The sequence below is a fragment of the Embiotoca jacksoni genome, unplaced genomic scaffold, assembly GCF_022577435.1.
Source record: "Embiotoca jacksoni isolate LCO1_2020_lvr unplaced genomic scaffold, fEmbJac1.0.p SCAF_15, whole genome shotgun sequence".
NCBI lineage: Eukaryota > Metazoa > Chordata > Actinopteri > Embiotocidae > Embiotoca > Embiotoca jacksoni.
The window spans coordinates 2,855,611-2,872,836 of NW_027185285.1; the positions used below are offsets into that span (position 1 = coordinate 2,855,611).

At 43.0% G+C, this 17,226-nt stretch overlaps 1 protein-coding gene across 1 annotated transcript in view; it reads right to left on the bottom strand.

Moving 5' to 3' along the window:
• Positions 1 to 16,007, bottom strand: part of pde4a (phosphodiesterase 4A, cAMP-specific) — a 41,262-nt gene extending 25,255 nt beyond the window's left edge. The window contains exon 1 of the mRNA XM_069148815.1: positions 14,805 to 16,007. Coding sequence (XP_069004916.1) covers positions 14,805 to 15,100 — 296 coding nt within the window. The 5' untranslated portion in view covers positions 15,101 to 16,007. The remainder of the gene's footprint in view (positions 1 to 14,804) is intronic.
• Positions 16,008 to 17,226: the final 1,219 nt, after the last annotated feature.

Consider the following 17,226-nt stretch of genomic DNA (forward strand, 5'->3'; position numbering starts at 1 on the left):
GAACAACTCGTCCCATTTCATATGTGGCTGTAATTCCTTGCGCCATGCTCTGCCAGGCCATCTTCACTTTTTGCAAGTTTTGTGGCCATTTTTGTTTTAGTCTGTCTTCTGAATGTGAAACACATGCTCAGTTGGACTGAGGTCAGACCACTGACTTGGCCAGCCATGACTGCTTGCCTTTTCTGTGTGTTTAGGATCATTATCCTGCTGTAGTGTACTAAAATTGGGGGACTTTTGTATGCAAGGAGCCACAAGAGATCACCCAAAAGATGCCCTTAAATCTGAAAGTCACCACTTAAAAACTGCAGCCGCTGTCATTAAGGAGAATCAAAGAAACAAAAGCCCAAATGCTCTTCCTGCACGCTATCTCCACTGTTTTGCTGTCGTCTGCAGCATATATTAGAAATTAGGGGCAACAGGGTCAGCGAAGCTTGACAGAGCAATTGGGTTCTTTTCTATTTCTGTTATGAGGTGGTGTTTGAACGGACGTGAGCACAGAGGGAAGTCCAGAATGCCTGTAAGCCGACAACAGTGACTACCGACCTGGGATCCTTCCGGGGTCGAGGCAGGAACTTTGGCAGAGGCGGAGTCCAAGCCGGCTAGTGAGTGCGTCCCCACGCTCTACACCGGGCAGCGTGGGTTCGGGCGGAACCGCAGCGGTGACAGGGGGTCACAACCAGAATGGCAGAACAAGCAAAAGGACTTACTGAACTGCAGCGTGGTACCAGGTGAGATAATCGGACGGACCGACGCAGGTGGAGTGCAGGACCGGGGCTTGATATACTGCCAGGTCGTGATTACTGGAATGAGAACCAGCTGAGCCAGCTGAATGAGGGGTGGTAGTGGGGAGGGGGGGGTCACTGGAGGCGGCCAGTGGAATGAATCCACACCCTCCAGACACAGACCAAAACATTGAACACACGACAGACAAAAACAAACAGGGGAGAAGACAGGAAACATGAGGAAAAGGGTGATCGGGGGAACAGAAGGAACGACAAACAGGGACAGGCAGAGATCCTGACATTTTCTCTCTTTTTGTGTTATTTTTATTTTGTTCCTTTTCTATTAGTGTTTTTGTCTCTCCTTTCTCACTCTGGCTGTATAAAAAAAATATTAATTACAACTTTGTTATGTGCACCCAGCACCAGCACAAACCTTCTTCCTCTCCTTCCTTCTCTCGTCATCCTTCTTGCTCCATGGAGATCCCTACCCTTTTATATGTAAATCCCCCCCCTGCGATCCCGGAGGCTGTTGAGTGTGAAAGTTAAGTATTTTAGAAACCGGGACTTCCAAAACCTTGGCTCTTTTCATAAGCAGCCTTCCAAATCCTGAACATCAGGGTGGGGAACCACGGGAACAGTTTATTTAATGGGCATTGTTCCACTCAGAAACACCTCGTGGGTTTGTGTTACAGGAGCCCCGCTTTAATTCCCCCCCTCACTGCTGTTGTTGAGACTGAGGCTGGGCTAGACAGATGGATCAACTGACATGGAAAGCCATCCTGAGAGATGCCAGATAGAGAGACGTGTTCAATTGGTGTTCTGTTTAGTTTCCCGCTACTCACATCCAGATAAATTAGCAGGTGAGAGACAAACTCCTCGACTGGAAGAGTAACCGGTCTGCGGCGGCGAGAGCAATAGAACGATATTGATTTGCTTTTGATGTTTAATGGAGTTTCTTAGAGACGAGATGTAAGCAGCAGGGGTGTGGTGGAAAGAAGGAATGAGTGTCAAAAAGATGAAAGCGGAGTAATGAACTCGATTATAATTGCAATGACCAGCATTCCTAGAAAGTGGATGGGTGCTCTTACAAAAACCCAATTAGTGTCCAATGTGGAGCAGAGATGATGAGAAAATAAAAGCCCGAAGTCGCTGGAAACGGGATCGAGTTGGACTGTGGAAAGTACTGATAGCGCTCTACTATACAACCAAATCCATAAACCTCCCTCCCCATACTGTTGCCCCCCTCGCTCCCCAACAAACCCACACAAGGAGTGGTATTTTTAGCACATCTCCCTATCTCTGAGATGGAGTGCGTAACTCCCTCTCTGCAGGCTGGGGCTGCTGGGCCTCTTTTATTTTAATCCAGACTGGAGTGATGAAAAGAGAGAGAGAGGGAGAAGGCGAGAGAGAGAGAGAGAGAGAGAAGAGAGAAGTGTGACTCATCCAGAGCTACCTTTGTGTCACTGTGGCTCTGTTCCTCCTCACCATCTCACTATCTTTTCCTCCATCTGTGTTTTTACTCGCTCTGCCACTCTAATCACGCTCATGTAAGAATCCATCCATCCATCCATCCATCCATCCATCCATCCATCCACCTATCAATCTATCTATCAATCATTGTGGGTGTCGTGGTCTAGAAATCTCCATATCATTTCTGTATTTTCAAATACCGCCATATTGAATCCAATTTAGAAATGAACTGCCGACTAATAAGCAGTCTTGGCATCTAAGTCGTTATAAATAGTCTCCAGCACAAAGATGGTTGGCTGTGTATTACCCTGGAATGGTGGATAATTACTGATATAATGTGGTGCAAAAACAAATGCTGGGCAGGGTGCAGCCGAGTGAGAAAGCGCACAAGGTTGATTTGAACACACATTGAAAAGGTCCATTTAGCTTGATGCTCTGAATTGTCCTTTAACGCACTAACAAAAAGCGAGTGCACCAATAATTTTCTTGCCCGCTTGTATTTTTTTTTCCAATGTATTGTCCTTCATATTCAACTCCAGTGGTCGTGCTATAGGTGGCTGATTTCTTTTAAATATGCAGTCAAAAGAAATCACACTTTTCCATCACACCACTCCTCTTTTATAAGCGTTTCCCACACAGCTGCAGTAGTCGGGTTTTCAGCTGCCTGGAGCCGGCAGAGACCAGCTGAGAACACAACACTGACATTTACGCTTTGAATGGTGATCTGCAAACACGTTAGCCGTTAGCGTGTCCAATATTTCCTCTCCTTTCAGCCCTGTTATGTTCGCGACCCATCCCGAAGGGAATTTTTCGACTCTAGTCTAGTTTTTATGCTCACCATCCTAATTTAGCAGAGCATGCTAACAGTTGGAAAGGAGCTCCATAGTACTGCTGTGACTAGAAGTGACTTGCAGGCATTTGGTCAGAAATTTATTTGGACAATCTCAAATTCTGACATCAAAATTAGGGGATCGCGATTTACCTTCGATCTACGTAAATTTGAATATATTGTCAAGATATTGTCAGTCTGAACTACAACCTCATGGTCAAAGCTGGGGGGCTTTTTGTCGAAGTACCGCAGCGCACCAGAGACGCACAAGCGTTGGGGGGGCATGGACGTTTATATTGTGGCTTGTGTCTAAGGTCGTGCAACCACTGTTCCTTCACAGGAATACAGGAAGTTTTGTGTTTGTATTAATGCGTATTGAAGTAACTTTAACAGGGCAAACGGTAGCGGAAAAAAGCAACACTGTGAGTTTACGTCAATCAATCAATCAATACTCCTCCTCAAATATGACAACTGTGACCTTTCCAGTTGTTTTTATTAGCTTTCTTGCTTGACATACGCTTTAGAAAGAATTGGATCTTCAAGCACTTAAAATATGTGCAGAGTTTCAACTGGATTTATTTTTCCACTTGGAGAAAAGAAAAAAAGTGGTGGTGTCATTCTGGCGCAGCACTACACCTCCTGTGGTGGTGCAAAAGGAAATGTCATGGATCAGAGGGATTTATCCTTTAGAGACCATGAACCTCTTTACAAAATTTCCCTACAATGCAATGTAGATATTGATGTAGAAGGAGGACATGTGATGGAAGTCATGTGACAAAGTACAAAGAAAGAAAAAGTTAGCAAGACAAACAGAAGTTTTACTTGGTTGACCTGGTCGAGTCCGTGAGAGAGCAAAAGTCACTGTAAATTTCCTTTAGGTAACATACGTAAATTAATTATATAACGTATTTGATTTACGTAATTTACATACAGTATGCCACAAATGTAATTGCTTACCTATATTTATTTATTAATAAACCCAAACCATGATTTATTTATTTTTTTCCCCCCTAAACCTAACCAAATAGTTTTTTGTTGCCAAACCTATAAAGCAGCTTACTTTTCATGCCCAGGCAAAGCAAAACATGCCACTGACATCATATCCTCGAGTGGACTGATTGGTGCACTTTATGCTTTGTTGTGATACTAAACCAAAGCAGCAGACGAACCAACTGAAACTGACATCCACAGACCACTGAGATGGCAAAAAAAAAAAAATCTGATATTAAATATTAAAAAAATAATCATGCAGATATAAATTATTCAGTTTCTAATAATATTATTATTAATTCATACTGCAAAAATTATATTTGTAAGGATTATACCCTAAGAATATGAATTAAATTCAGGTAAATTAAATCTGTGGAGATAAAAAATGCCATAAATTTAACGAGGACAATTAAGAGAAACTAGTCCAATTATAGCGCTGTAATGATGATAATATCAGGCGTTACCTGGGAGAATCATGTTAGCAAGAGAACAATAAGAACATCAACATGATTATCCTGGATAGCAGTTAGATATCATTAGTGAGGAGAAAGCGGTTTTATCCGTGCAGATTCATGTGTCGTGAAACTGCCTCAGGGCCATTGCTTTGCAGTGGGGCAGCGAATGCGACATTCTTGTTTGATGAGTCAATCTTTTGTTCTCATGTCATTCACTGCCCTCTTGTACCACGTTCTCCTTTTTTTCTTTCTTTTTTTTTTTTTGAAAGCATAAGCACTATAATTTTAAACTTGTGGTCCCCAAATTGAAATGCGCCCTTTCTGTTTCCACTTCTTTCCCTCACATCGCATCACGCCGGCAGCTTGACCTTGCCTGTCTGACTTTATTCTGTCGCACTGTGGTGGCAACCTCACCAAAAGTCCTGCTCACTAACCTATACGCTCTGCTGTCTGAATCTGCTCGTACCAGAGGCATCCGGTAGGTTGCTGCATTGATGTTGCTAAATAACACCTAAAAGACAGCAACAAAACTGGAAGAGGTGGATTTATTTAGTTGTCAGCGAGTTATGGAAAGATGCATCGCTCCTGCTGTCTTTTTTCATCCCCTTCTCCATTTGTCTATTTCTCTCATTGACCACTTATCAATGTGTCATTTTGATGAGTCTCAGAGGTGCAGATGATAATGTTATGTTCTCCTGCTAATGGGAACAGAAGCAGGAGATGAGTAAGCAGAGAGTCGAGTCAACCTGGGGAGCCATGTGCTCCCTAACTGATGGGAAAATGATGGAGGAAGAAGCTGTGATTGGGTAATGAGGCCTGTGCGTGGTGGTAGAAAAAAAAAAGCAGTCAGAGTCGAGAAGACCGTTCCAAAACGTCAGAGTTGGGGAATATGGGCTGTGAGAATCAGCAGTATGTCCAAACAGAATGGATGTCTCCCACTCTGCATGTCCCCAGACACTTTCCGTCTCACAAAGGCATGCAGACGAGCACATGCTCGCACACAGACTTTCAGCCACAATAGCTGTGGCAGTGTGGCTTTCTGTCTGCCTTTCACAAATCGGGATTCAACAAAAGCCATGCACAAGCCTGGCACGCCGCGGTTAACTATCACTTTTCCACTGGTGGCAACAGACAGGCTTCACATGCGCGGTACGGAAAGTGCTGGAAAAGTCAGAAAGCAAAGTGGGGAGTTCACGACGATTTCAAGCCAGCGGTTGAAGCTCCGTGACAGTAAAGCGTTCTGGTGACAAACACTTTACCATCATGATGAGCACATCTTCACGAGATGTGCAATGCCCTGCAGGGTGCAAAATGAGGACATTACAAACATAAGTCTTTCACGTTATCTCTCACGCTGTTTCTGCCTTTCCACACACACACACACACACACACACACACACGCAAACGCATATGGATGGACAACCGAATGCTCTTGCATGGACTCTGTCTCACACGCAGAAGCAGCCACACTCAATATCTTCCTTATACATATTGAAACACAGAATGGAAACTGAAATAAACCTCAATAAAACACTGGGAGCTGAGGCTGGTTTGGTTTAATCTCATTACACTGAGAGCCTGAGGCTTCTCACCCCCTATTTATAGCACCCTGAGAGAGAGAGAGAGAAAGGCTGGCGTTCAAGTACATAACATCTCTCGGCTTGTGCAACTGCGGCCTTGAGTGGCAAGGGACACAACCAATCGCAGACAGGTCTTGCATCAAATTTGATGTGACAAAATTTACAATTGCCTGCGATCTGTGAAGACAGCCGCCCTCATCTTCTATTCTCCAGACGCATAGCGTGATTCCTCGTTTGCCAAATTTACCCCGTGTTCCTCTCCGCTCTCCTTATCTTCACACCCTCTTCCCGGTTGGCTTCTCTCGTCCCACCTGTTTGACGCACAGGAATGGGTTAAGGGGGTTGTCTGTTCAAACATGCAGCGTCTATGCATGGGGGCAACCCGTACGTCTACTTCTACTGCTGCTGCGAATAAACCTAAATGTTTCACTGGTTGAATCCAGCTGATTTTATAGGTTCCTTTCTAAGACTTTAGACTATGCTGATGCAAACACAAGTGGGGATTAGGCACCCTTGCTGAGGGATACTGAAACTTTTGCCGGGCACGGTCAGTTATGAGGATTGCACAAGAAACCTTTCAAGTTCTTCCTGAATAAAAGCCAACAACAAAAGTGAGACGCTAGAGGGAGAAAAGCTGCAGGGAGTGAGAGAAGACCCAATTCTGATCTCCTTCAAGGAAACTTCTCACAACAAAACCCCCAAACCACACAAGTAATCACACAATAACCCCCTGATACACAAACATCCGCAACAAAAATGAGAGAGAGAGAGGGCTAATGCCTCACTGGTCTTAATTACTTTGTCTTTGTTTGGGGTAAAATACACCTCCCAGCCAGCATCAGCATTATTTGAAAATCCTGTCCAGTCAGGGTGTGAAGTATAAAGAGGATGTTACGAAATAAAACTGCTGCGGACCTCACTCAAGAAGAAAAAAGCATGCAGTCTGCGACACATCTACAACTCAAACTGAAAACTAGCATCAAATGAAAATACCACCCTGAACCCTTAGGCCATATTTTTTTTTATTTTTTTTTTCATTCTCTACCCTCCAACAGCCTGAATGTTGCTTTTTAATGTGTGAACATGAACATGACCTAAAAGAAATGCTCTGACAAGACAGGTTATGCTCACACTTGATCTAACAGAGGTCAGGAGCCAGAACAGTGGCTCTTTTTCTAACAGGAAACTAAGGTGTGCATCAGCTCTACCACACCTTCCGTCCGCTATAAATCATAAGCTGCTTCATGCATTATGTAAAATTCTCAAGTGTTCCCACAAACCTTGTTGCAGCTGCACAGATTGCCGGTGTTATTTTTATATATATATATTTATATGTGTTCCTCAGAACCTATTGCATCTGCTCCATTTTCATGGGTGCCTGAATCATTCTGTTTTAGTGGCAGTAAAAAATGATTGTGCGTCAACTGAGACAGGAACTAAACCCGTGCAGTGGGTTCCTAAACACAAGCCCCAGCTGGCATCATCATATCTGCTGCAACATACAGTATGAATACACTGCAGTGTGGTTACATGCACTGAACCATACATATGTATGAATTGACAAAGATACACATTGAAAGCTGCACTTTAAGCATTTGTTTGTTGTACATTTTGGAAAAATGTAAAGGAACGTATTTAACAAATAAAATCTTCTATCTTAGAATAGAGGACACGTTGGCACGCTCCTCTACAGCCTGAAAAAACTAGTAACATTTGACACATTAAAATTTTACCTTAAAAACATTAGCTCTTTTCATAAAATAATAATAGAAATAATGTAATATAGATTAAACTACACTGGAAAAAAAACAAGAATGTTGAATCGCTTCGAAAAATTAAGGTAATAGATCACACAAAATATTTGACGTTGATTAAATGTATGTCCCACTGCCAGTTTATGTTTTATTGAAATTTCTAAAAGGCCATATTTCATAAAATAAATTAGAAAGTTTCATTTAATGTGAACAAACTAATCATTTTCAGCTATTGAAGTGAGAAAAAAAAAACACATCAGCATTGTTTAACTTATTTCAGTGTACCCTGTATTATATCAAATATCAAACCGTAAATGCTGCTTGCAAATGAACACACAATAGAATAATTTTGCAGCATTCACACTCACAAGAGCCATTCTTCCAAAGATATATATATATATATATATATATATATATATATATTTTAACACTTATTGACACTGCTGTTGTAAGTTTTCTTCATTTTGATTGCAGGATTTTTACTTGTAATGACATATATTAACTTTGTGGTTTTGCTTCTTTTACTTAAGTATCAGCACACTTCTTCCTCCACTGATTACAAGACACAAGGACAGCTCCAATGACACAGAGTATCTGTCGATTGTTTTCTTAATTAGCACACTGTGAAATATTTAGTGGCAAGTTTAGCAGGCTCTCGTGCTGTTATGGTTTTATAGTAACCAAATATTATTTGTTGTCTTTGCTATTTTTCCTCCCAAGCTCACAGTAAGAGTGGGGCTGAGGCAGACCAAGAATCAAGCAAAAATGAACCATTTCTTGCTGTGTTTCTGTCCCATGTGCAGTCTATATCTGTCAATAATAATAGCGATATGTCGGCGACATATACGAGTATAATTAATGCTGTAAATAGACTAAAAATGAAGGTCTGAACAAAGCATTGGTCAGATTTATTGGGACCAGGCCACAATGTACAGTAAGTGAGTCTGTGACATGGTTAGCCACGATGAATGCCATCTGTCTCTCTACTCTAAACAGGACTGACACTCTTTCATAATCATCCAGTAAGGCTGCCAGCAAGTTTGGGCAAGAACACTGTCCTTCGGCAGGAGGTCTGGAAGTGATACCTCAGATGAGACACTGGCATGAGCGCGAAGTCGAACGAGCACGCCGTCCTCATGGGAGTCTACGAGTGCCAAGTGTGGTCTCCAGGTGCTCTCCTTCACCCCTCTCCGCTCTGATTTGTTGTGAGCTCTTGATTCAAACTCGACTTCCTCTGTGCTTTCCCTGACATACCTCACATTAGTTTGACACGGTGCTCTGCTTGACAGGTTTATGCTATTTGTTCCCTCTGCTCCACTGTGTGCGTGCTGCACTGACACACAGCTGACAGAGGGATTGTCAGTCCAGTCACTCAGACAGATCTATGCTAAGACGGCAGCCTAAAGCAAGTTTCAGCCGGGAGGGGGGTGCAGTCGCCCTCTATGTGGCGTCACAGCATCACAGACAGACAGCTGTTCCTGAATGAACGTGGTCTGTGTCCCCTTCTGGGGCACAGCATGGACCCGATATCCTTGTGTACAAGTCCACCTTCTCGGGAAATCTACAGAACGAGCTTTCTATCAGGCAGAGAGGTGAAAGCCTACCACTTATTTTTGAAATTGAATACACTGCACATTTTGACATTTAAATTCTCCCATGTCTCAGCCACAAAGACCTTTTTCTTGGTTTGAAGTGGGCGACTTCATTACGCTAAAAAGGTTTTTCCTTTTGGTTCCCCATGGCGCCTATGGGCTCGAGGAATAAATTGCTATTACTAGTACTAAAAAGCTTCATGTCAGAGCAAAAATAAGTCCAGGGAAAAGGGGATTCTTGATTCACGCAGGATGGTTCATAGAGGTGTGTGTGTGTGTGTGTGTGTGTTTTCATCTCACGGCATAATTATTAACTGTTTTTCCTTCAGATAGACTTCCCTTTGATGCTTAGCTCTATTTGAACTCCTCTAATGGCAGCTGATTTCCAGCCATTGAGTGTTTGCGTCTCCTCTGCCCTTGAAATTCATGATTTTTCAAGAAACGACTGGAGCATGAAGACTGAACAATTACATCAGCGTAAAATAGCTGTAAGGAGAAGAATATAGGAAGAGATGAGGCACTGCACATTGTCAGTGGTGGGCAGCTCATTTCACCACTGGGATGTGAAGGTTTGAGATTCAGATATGGCTTCAAGGGGGGAGAGACATTGCAGAAGAGAGGGAGAGTGGGATGAAATGATAGATTTATGATAGTGTGCTTAATGCCGCTGTAAGCAAGAACAAGGCTATCAGAAAGAATCTCAGAAGCTACAGGGAACCAGCGCGACGGGCAACACAATAGGAAGACAAAGCGGAGAACAGAAATAGAGATGAAATCAACACTCCCCATTAACTCTGAGGTGAAATGATGCACTGAGAGGATTGAGGATCAAAAAGAGAGGAACGCAGCAATCAGAGACTGTCATTTTAATGGACAAAAGACTGATTCAAACAATATTATGAGATAAGACGAAATAAAAAAATTGGTCAGCATGACGCTTATCATGATCACAATAAACATCCTGAGAGAGGCAGGGGACAGTGTCGTATAAGAAACTGACAGGAAAAGTTCCACAAAGGGGATTTAACGGACATTAACATGAAACGAAAAGGGAATAAGGATGGTGAGGAGGGGGGGGGGGGGGGGGGTTACAGACAAAATGTGAACAGACTAGCTGCACTAAGCAGGGAGATAATTATGGGTAACAGGTGGACTTGTTGTGCAACTTGGAATTTTTGATGCCGTGGCTCACTTTGTCTCCTCTCCTCTGGGATCTGTGCCCATCCACACTTGTCAAAAACAAAAAAAACAAATAACTACTGTGTCACCACTTTAAAAGGATTCAGTGTGAAATTAATTAAAATGCAAAGATGCCAAGGTTTCCAGTCGATTCACGAGGCAAACCGACTGTGCTTAATGTGAATACGAGCGGCCTGAGTGTCTGTGAGAGCTTACAGTCAGACAAAGTGGTGAGCAGAGAACAGACACAAAGAGGAGACCTTGGACGAAGCCTGTGTACGCTCCGTTCAAGCAAACAACCTGTTTGGTGTCGTTGCTAAAACGTCTCAGAGGGATTTTACCTGAGGTCTATGGGATCTGCCTCAGCCAACCAATAGTGAGCACTGAACTGCCTCCAGATACTAATTAGCGCTGAGAGTAGTGAGAAGGCACAACGTATTCACAGTAGAGCACAAGCTGTAGCTTAAACAGATGGTTCCATTACACAAATGAGATAAGAGGTCTGTTACTTAATGCAAAAAAAATGTATGGGAAAATTCCTGATTTTTTTTTTCAAGTTGAACTTGTTTCGCAAGTGTTAGAAATGGAAATGTATGATCAACAACAAAATACAGATGTTGTCATAATTAACTGGAGCTGTACCTCATTATGAGCTAAATTATTATGGCAGCCAGCCAGACAGGCACGGAAAAGAGCAGCTCCAGTTTACAAATCAGCCCTTGATCCCAAGCTCGATAAAAAATTTTTAAAAAAATACAAATAAAATGGTGAAGAGAGAATGCATGATGTGGTGGTTGAATACATGATTGAGGCTTTGGTTTGAAATTGTTGCAGAGGACTGAACGGGATGCCGGCTCTGTTGCTGTGATTAAACTATCCGAAGACTTCAGCTCTTCAGCAGAGGTGCATTAATTTCCCCTTTTTTCACCTTATAAGCATACAAGTCATGATGCATATCCAGTGGGATCTGCTACTTACTGACAAATTATACAGTCAAGCCCATCAAGTGCCTGTAGGCTTTGCCTTTTTTGGGTAAATGAAATCTATTCTACAAATGCACAAAACAAGTAACCATAGCAACAGAATTGCAGGAAGAGCTGTTACTCTGTTCAGTGTCATTCATTTTCGTGTAGGAACTTCCCAGAGCGTATTGGGCATGGGACCTGATGACTGATAGGCTCATATTAACATCCTCTGACAAAAGAGCTGACAAGACGGTCGAACAAAAGACATCGGGGATGTGAAGAGGAGGCAAACTGACACTCTTGGGGAGGGAAGCTGATTGCCACTAAGACTGCCATTTTGTTGGATACAACATAGACACGAAAACAGAAAAGTGAAAACAGCTGCAGACAGTGATTCTTCACACAAAACAACACCCAGATTCCCCCCAGTATACTACCCGTCCCTGGACTGGTGACTGCTGGGAGTGCTTCATTTTTTTTTTAAAAGCGAGCGTATCCGTTACCGTTACACTTCTCTGAACCTTGTCCTAAACAATTTCACCAGCAGCTGTGGGGCTGATTGATCTTTCAAACCTCTAAATGAGGTCTTGACCAATTCTTCAGTGACTGAACGGGCTGTTTCTTTGAGACACTAAAGGTCATCCAGTGGGTCAATCAGTGCGTAACCAATCAAAGACCAATTCGTTTTTCATCTCTGCAACAAAGTCACTCAATGTTCCAGAGCTAATAAAACTCATCTCATTACATTTGTCATTATAATACTAAAAACATGTTGGTACAAAGCAAAAAAAAAAAAAAAAAAAAAAAAAATTTGAATTTATATTTTAAAGAAAACATCAGAATATTCAGTGGCTCAAAACTGTAAGAGACCAATGTTTGTTGAGCAATCCCAAGTGAGTCTCAAAAACATTGTCAATATATGTTGAATTTAGGTGTAACTCCTGGTTCTTGTCTGTATTTTGCCATTAGGGCCAAGAGGAAGATTTCCAGACATTGTATGCATGTAAATAAGAGCTTTCAGAGTAGTGCAAGCAGATGTGCACGAAGCTGCCTTCCATAGGCTAGACTCAACGCAAGTTAGCCTTGAGGTAAAAAACACACAGAGCTGCCGGATCAACATAGATGTTCATAAAGCCTGATAAATACAGAGTAGAGATGAGGCATCTGCTCGAAGCAACCGTTATATGGAAGAAGCAGAATTTGCGGTTGCTATAATATGTGAAAAAGACTAAAAAAAAATAATAACAACTCTGCACAAATCCCCCCACCTGCCTCCCATTGATATGAAACGGGGTAAAACAGGGCCTATCGCAAACCATACGGGCTACGGGTCAGACACAAACCTGTGCACAGCCCACACATAAATACCTCCACGCACACGCACAACACACATATGGCACGAGCTGCATTTCACCACAACTCATGACACACAAGATTTATCTACCAGCCTCCATTCCTCCTTCCAGCCTGCCTCCTGACCAGTGTGTAGCACAAACACCCACAGACCGTACACATCACCTCACGGATGTGCTAAGGTACACACACACACACACACACACACACACACACACACACACACACACACACAGTTGGAGCCAGCTTGGTGTGCCCTCAGAACGGAGCTTGTTGGAATCGAATTATCTCTCTCCCATTCTCTCTCTGCCCTCTCATGGTTTGCCGCCCACAGAAGGAGAAGGGCAGGCAGAGTCAGTCCCAATGCACTAAAGATTGGACTGCCTCAGAGCGTGTCCTGGGGACTAAAATACAAATCAGCCCTTCCTCCAGTCAGCTGGAGTTGGCCCTTCTCCCAGGGGCCTGCCGGGAAGGCCGTCTGTAGCATTAAAAATAAAAAAAAATAAAAAAAAGAGAGAGAAAACAAATAATAACAGGAGTAAAAGAAAAATAATGGAACTCCACAGTCCCCTAAAGACCCACCACTTTCAGGGATGTGCTATTAGTCTAACAATCACCTTGTTTAAGGTGTTTTATTTGTGGTAGGAGTTCATTTGGGCTTCATCGGTGTCTGGGAGGAGCTGAGGGGGATAATAAAGCGAGTCGGAACTAACACTTTCACTTGTAAGACGGGGGATTTCAGGTCACACAAAGGATAGAGTGGAACTAAACTGAAAACCAACACAGAAGGCCTTGACTTTCTCTCTCTGACAGTCAATCGATCACAGAGACAAGAAGAGCAAAAATGAGTCACAGAAACTAGCTCTGACCAAACTCTAACCCATGCTGAACAGCCTGTAAAATCTCGGATGTTGAAAATGTACCTTGCTTTATGGAAAAGAAGCTGATAACAGTAAACAAACAACCTGCATTCAGTGTCTTATCTAAGAGGATAAATGGAGCAATTGTTGAGGAAGGACAAAGTAATCGCATCAAAATTGTATCCTTCCATGAGTCACTTAATGAAATGCCTTTAATCTAATCTTCTTATTTAACATGCACCATGGGATTTGATTTAAGTTGTTAGCTGGTGGAGTTTAAGTATTGTATAATCCTGCTGTGTTTTGTCTCCAGTGTTGGTCAGCGTCCTCTCCCTAATCAGTGAATATTTTACTGTCATACATCATCGGAGGGCAGCCATGTGTGCCAATTAGATGCTGTCTGAAACCATCTGTGTGACAGTGCTGTGACACCAGTCCAGGTACTGCATAACTTTGTCACATCTTATTCTTACCAGAGACTTTTTTTAACCCCCCATTCACTACAACAGGGGGTCAGAGGTCAGAATTTTCTTGGATATAGAGACTGCCATACTAAGGGGTACTTCAGCAGTGCACTTTTGCTCTAACGCCCACTGAGCCCCAAACCACCCTCTGAAAACAAGCTCATTAAGGCCTGGAGTGCGCACAGTGGCAATATCTGTCCTGCACGCATGAACGCACCTACCAGACCTTTGGTGCCATTAAAGCCACTGTGCCTCGTGTTACTTATCAACTGCTCCATGTAGCATGTGGACGCTTTTAAAATGTTACTGGTATTTACAGATGCGGATCCTGCGTTTCGAGTGGGCGGACTGGTTTGCGCTTCATACCCATCTGACACAGTCTATCCAAAGACGCATAACGCATCGGCACCGAAAACCCACGCGTCCCGCCTCCCGATAGAAAGTGCTCCATATCAGTTAACCCTTCAGGCACACTGCGTTATTACGCACTCATTAAAATGCCCCCACCCCTCCCCCGTTTACGCATATGCCTTGGGGGCTGTCATGGGCTATTATTGGGATGTTTGGAATGCACACCCCTCTCTCGCCTACCGTTTATTCCCGACACAATTTCCGATGGATGTGTTTGTGGTCCCGTGGAAAGAGGATGGCCAGGACATCCGAGACTTTTTTAGTCCTGGTCGGTCGCTCGTATCCACGGCGTCCGACCGCTCCATGTGCCGGTGGTGATGCCGGTCGGTGTCGGAGTAACCCCGGTGTTTGATTTTGATCGGGGTCCGGGGTTGTCTCCAAAGATGCTGCGGAGGCTTCAGAGTCGCCTGTCCTTCCCGGGGAACCGGGAGCGACAGGGACAGGCTCTTCTTCGAACATGGTGGTGGTTCCATCATAGTGCAAAAAAATATATAGATCCCTTTTGAACTTATTGATTAGGCTAAATAATATGGCTGTATTCGTTTATCTCAAGCACAAAACAAAACGTTTCATATCCCTCTCTGCCACTTGATCTCTGAGCGAACAAATCAAAGTGACCAAGTCCAGCACAGCCCAGATCTGAATCTTGTTTGCTGAATAACATCAAAAACTGTCACAGTGCTGACAAGTCATCCAAAAATCATTAATCTCATTGTTCTCGGTGGTGATCAGTTTTAGTTTATCCCAGAATCTCCATTCTGCCGTGATCCTCACCAGTCCTGGGTTTTGGTGATAGACCGGTCCTGCTGTTTCTCCTGAAGTTTGACGCCTCATCGCCCATGGCGCACAACCGGATGACTGTATTTATTTTAGACAATTTATTGCTTTTTATCAGCCACTTATTGCAGAGACACACAGATCACCGGCGCTGGCTCCTCTCTCTGTGTGTGTGGTGTGGTATTATTGCTGTCCGTATGTTTCTCAGCTGAGCTGAATTTTCCAAGCAATTTCCATAAAAGTACTCAAATCTGTCACGGTTCGTGTGGAGCTACGGCATCTCCGCGCGCACAGAACTCTCCAGTAATTCCTCCGTGGAGATGTTTGATCCAGTCATTTGAGTAAGATGTTAAACTGGACTCAGTAACCCATCTTCAATAAATCTGGATGGTGTGAAAAATGGTTGGACATATCCCTACCCCCCCAAAAAAACAAAAAAAAACAAAAAACAAAAAAAACGTGCGATCCTTTGTTCCTCTCTGTCCAGACTCTATCAGCTTCAGGTATGGTTTTGTCAGAATGCATCATAAAAGGGCGCAAATTGATAGTTGCAGAGGCTCAGTCATCCTGCTCAGCATGGACCATTATCTTTCCATCCTCATATTTGCTGGAGTTCGACGACAAACATTGACTTCACCATAACGCTCTCTCCCTCTCCCTCTCTCTCTTCCTCTCTCTCTTCTAACCCCCCTCCCACCCAACCCCTGCAAGTCCAGTCTATCTATATAGTGGTTGTTCTCGTCAGTGATTTGTCTGCACTGGAGGGATGTGAACCTTATATCATGTGCCCACCCTTGGGTTTTTTGCCCTGTGTGTGTTGACTGCGCATTTGCCTTGATAGAAAACAAAGCAAATTGGCCAAATGATGTCTGCTGGGTAAGAGACTTACAACATCAGGCATGCCATCCAAAGTGCCACTCTTCATCATGTGATCTGTTTGTAACTGAAAGTTGTCACCTTGACTTACCGTGTCCAAGCTTGAGGAGCACATGTGCATATCCAGCCCCCTTGGAGTGACAACACTGAGATCTTCCAGTCCTGCCCGCAGTGTTTCCTGCACCCAATGCATTATTTGTAGACAAGGAACAATAGTAAAAGACACCGTGCTGCTCTGGTAAATGTGTAGGGCACTTACATTGATGGTTAAAAGGTCTTATTCCCATCAGGGACCCTGCATGTGACAGTGACATTCATGACTATCCGCTGACCTTCATCAATGTGGGATCGATACTTCAGTTTTGCACATAATCAGTGCATTTTAAATTAAATCAATATTCACTTTTGATAAGATGGTACTGACTTTTTAAGGATTTCAGGTGTTCCGATTTGACTAAAAGAAAAACAGAAAATGTTCTTATTATTGGCCAAGGATTACACCATTCATCTTCTCATGTTTCAGCACATGTACTGTATTTCATGTAAATTTAATTACTGCCTGCCATCTCATCATTTTCAGGGCTGCCATTGATTATGTAATACAGTATAAAATTATCTTGTGCACTTTAAGCCACCATTAACTTAATACAATTATGAAAGTTTTTATTGATTTCAACTTAATGCAGATCTTACAAACACCAGTTGTTCTGAAAACTATTAGCAGACTTCCCAGCATGCATTGTGTGAGAAATTGTGTGTAATTTGAAGTAAAAAGACAATGAAAACTTGTTGTGTATCCTCATTACAGGGTAAGCTAAGTCTTGGTCGTTTCCTTTCATAATAACAAGGACAAAGGTTGTTGTTAAACTTAAAAATTTAAACAAAGTCACAGGGAGCAGCTTCACAATTTCCTTCTGTGCTAATGCTGGCACTGAATGGCTCCAACAGG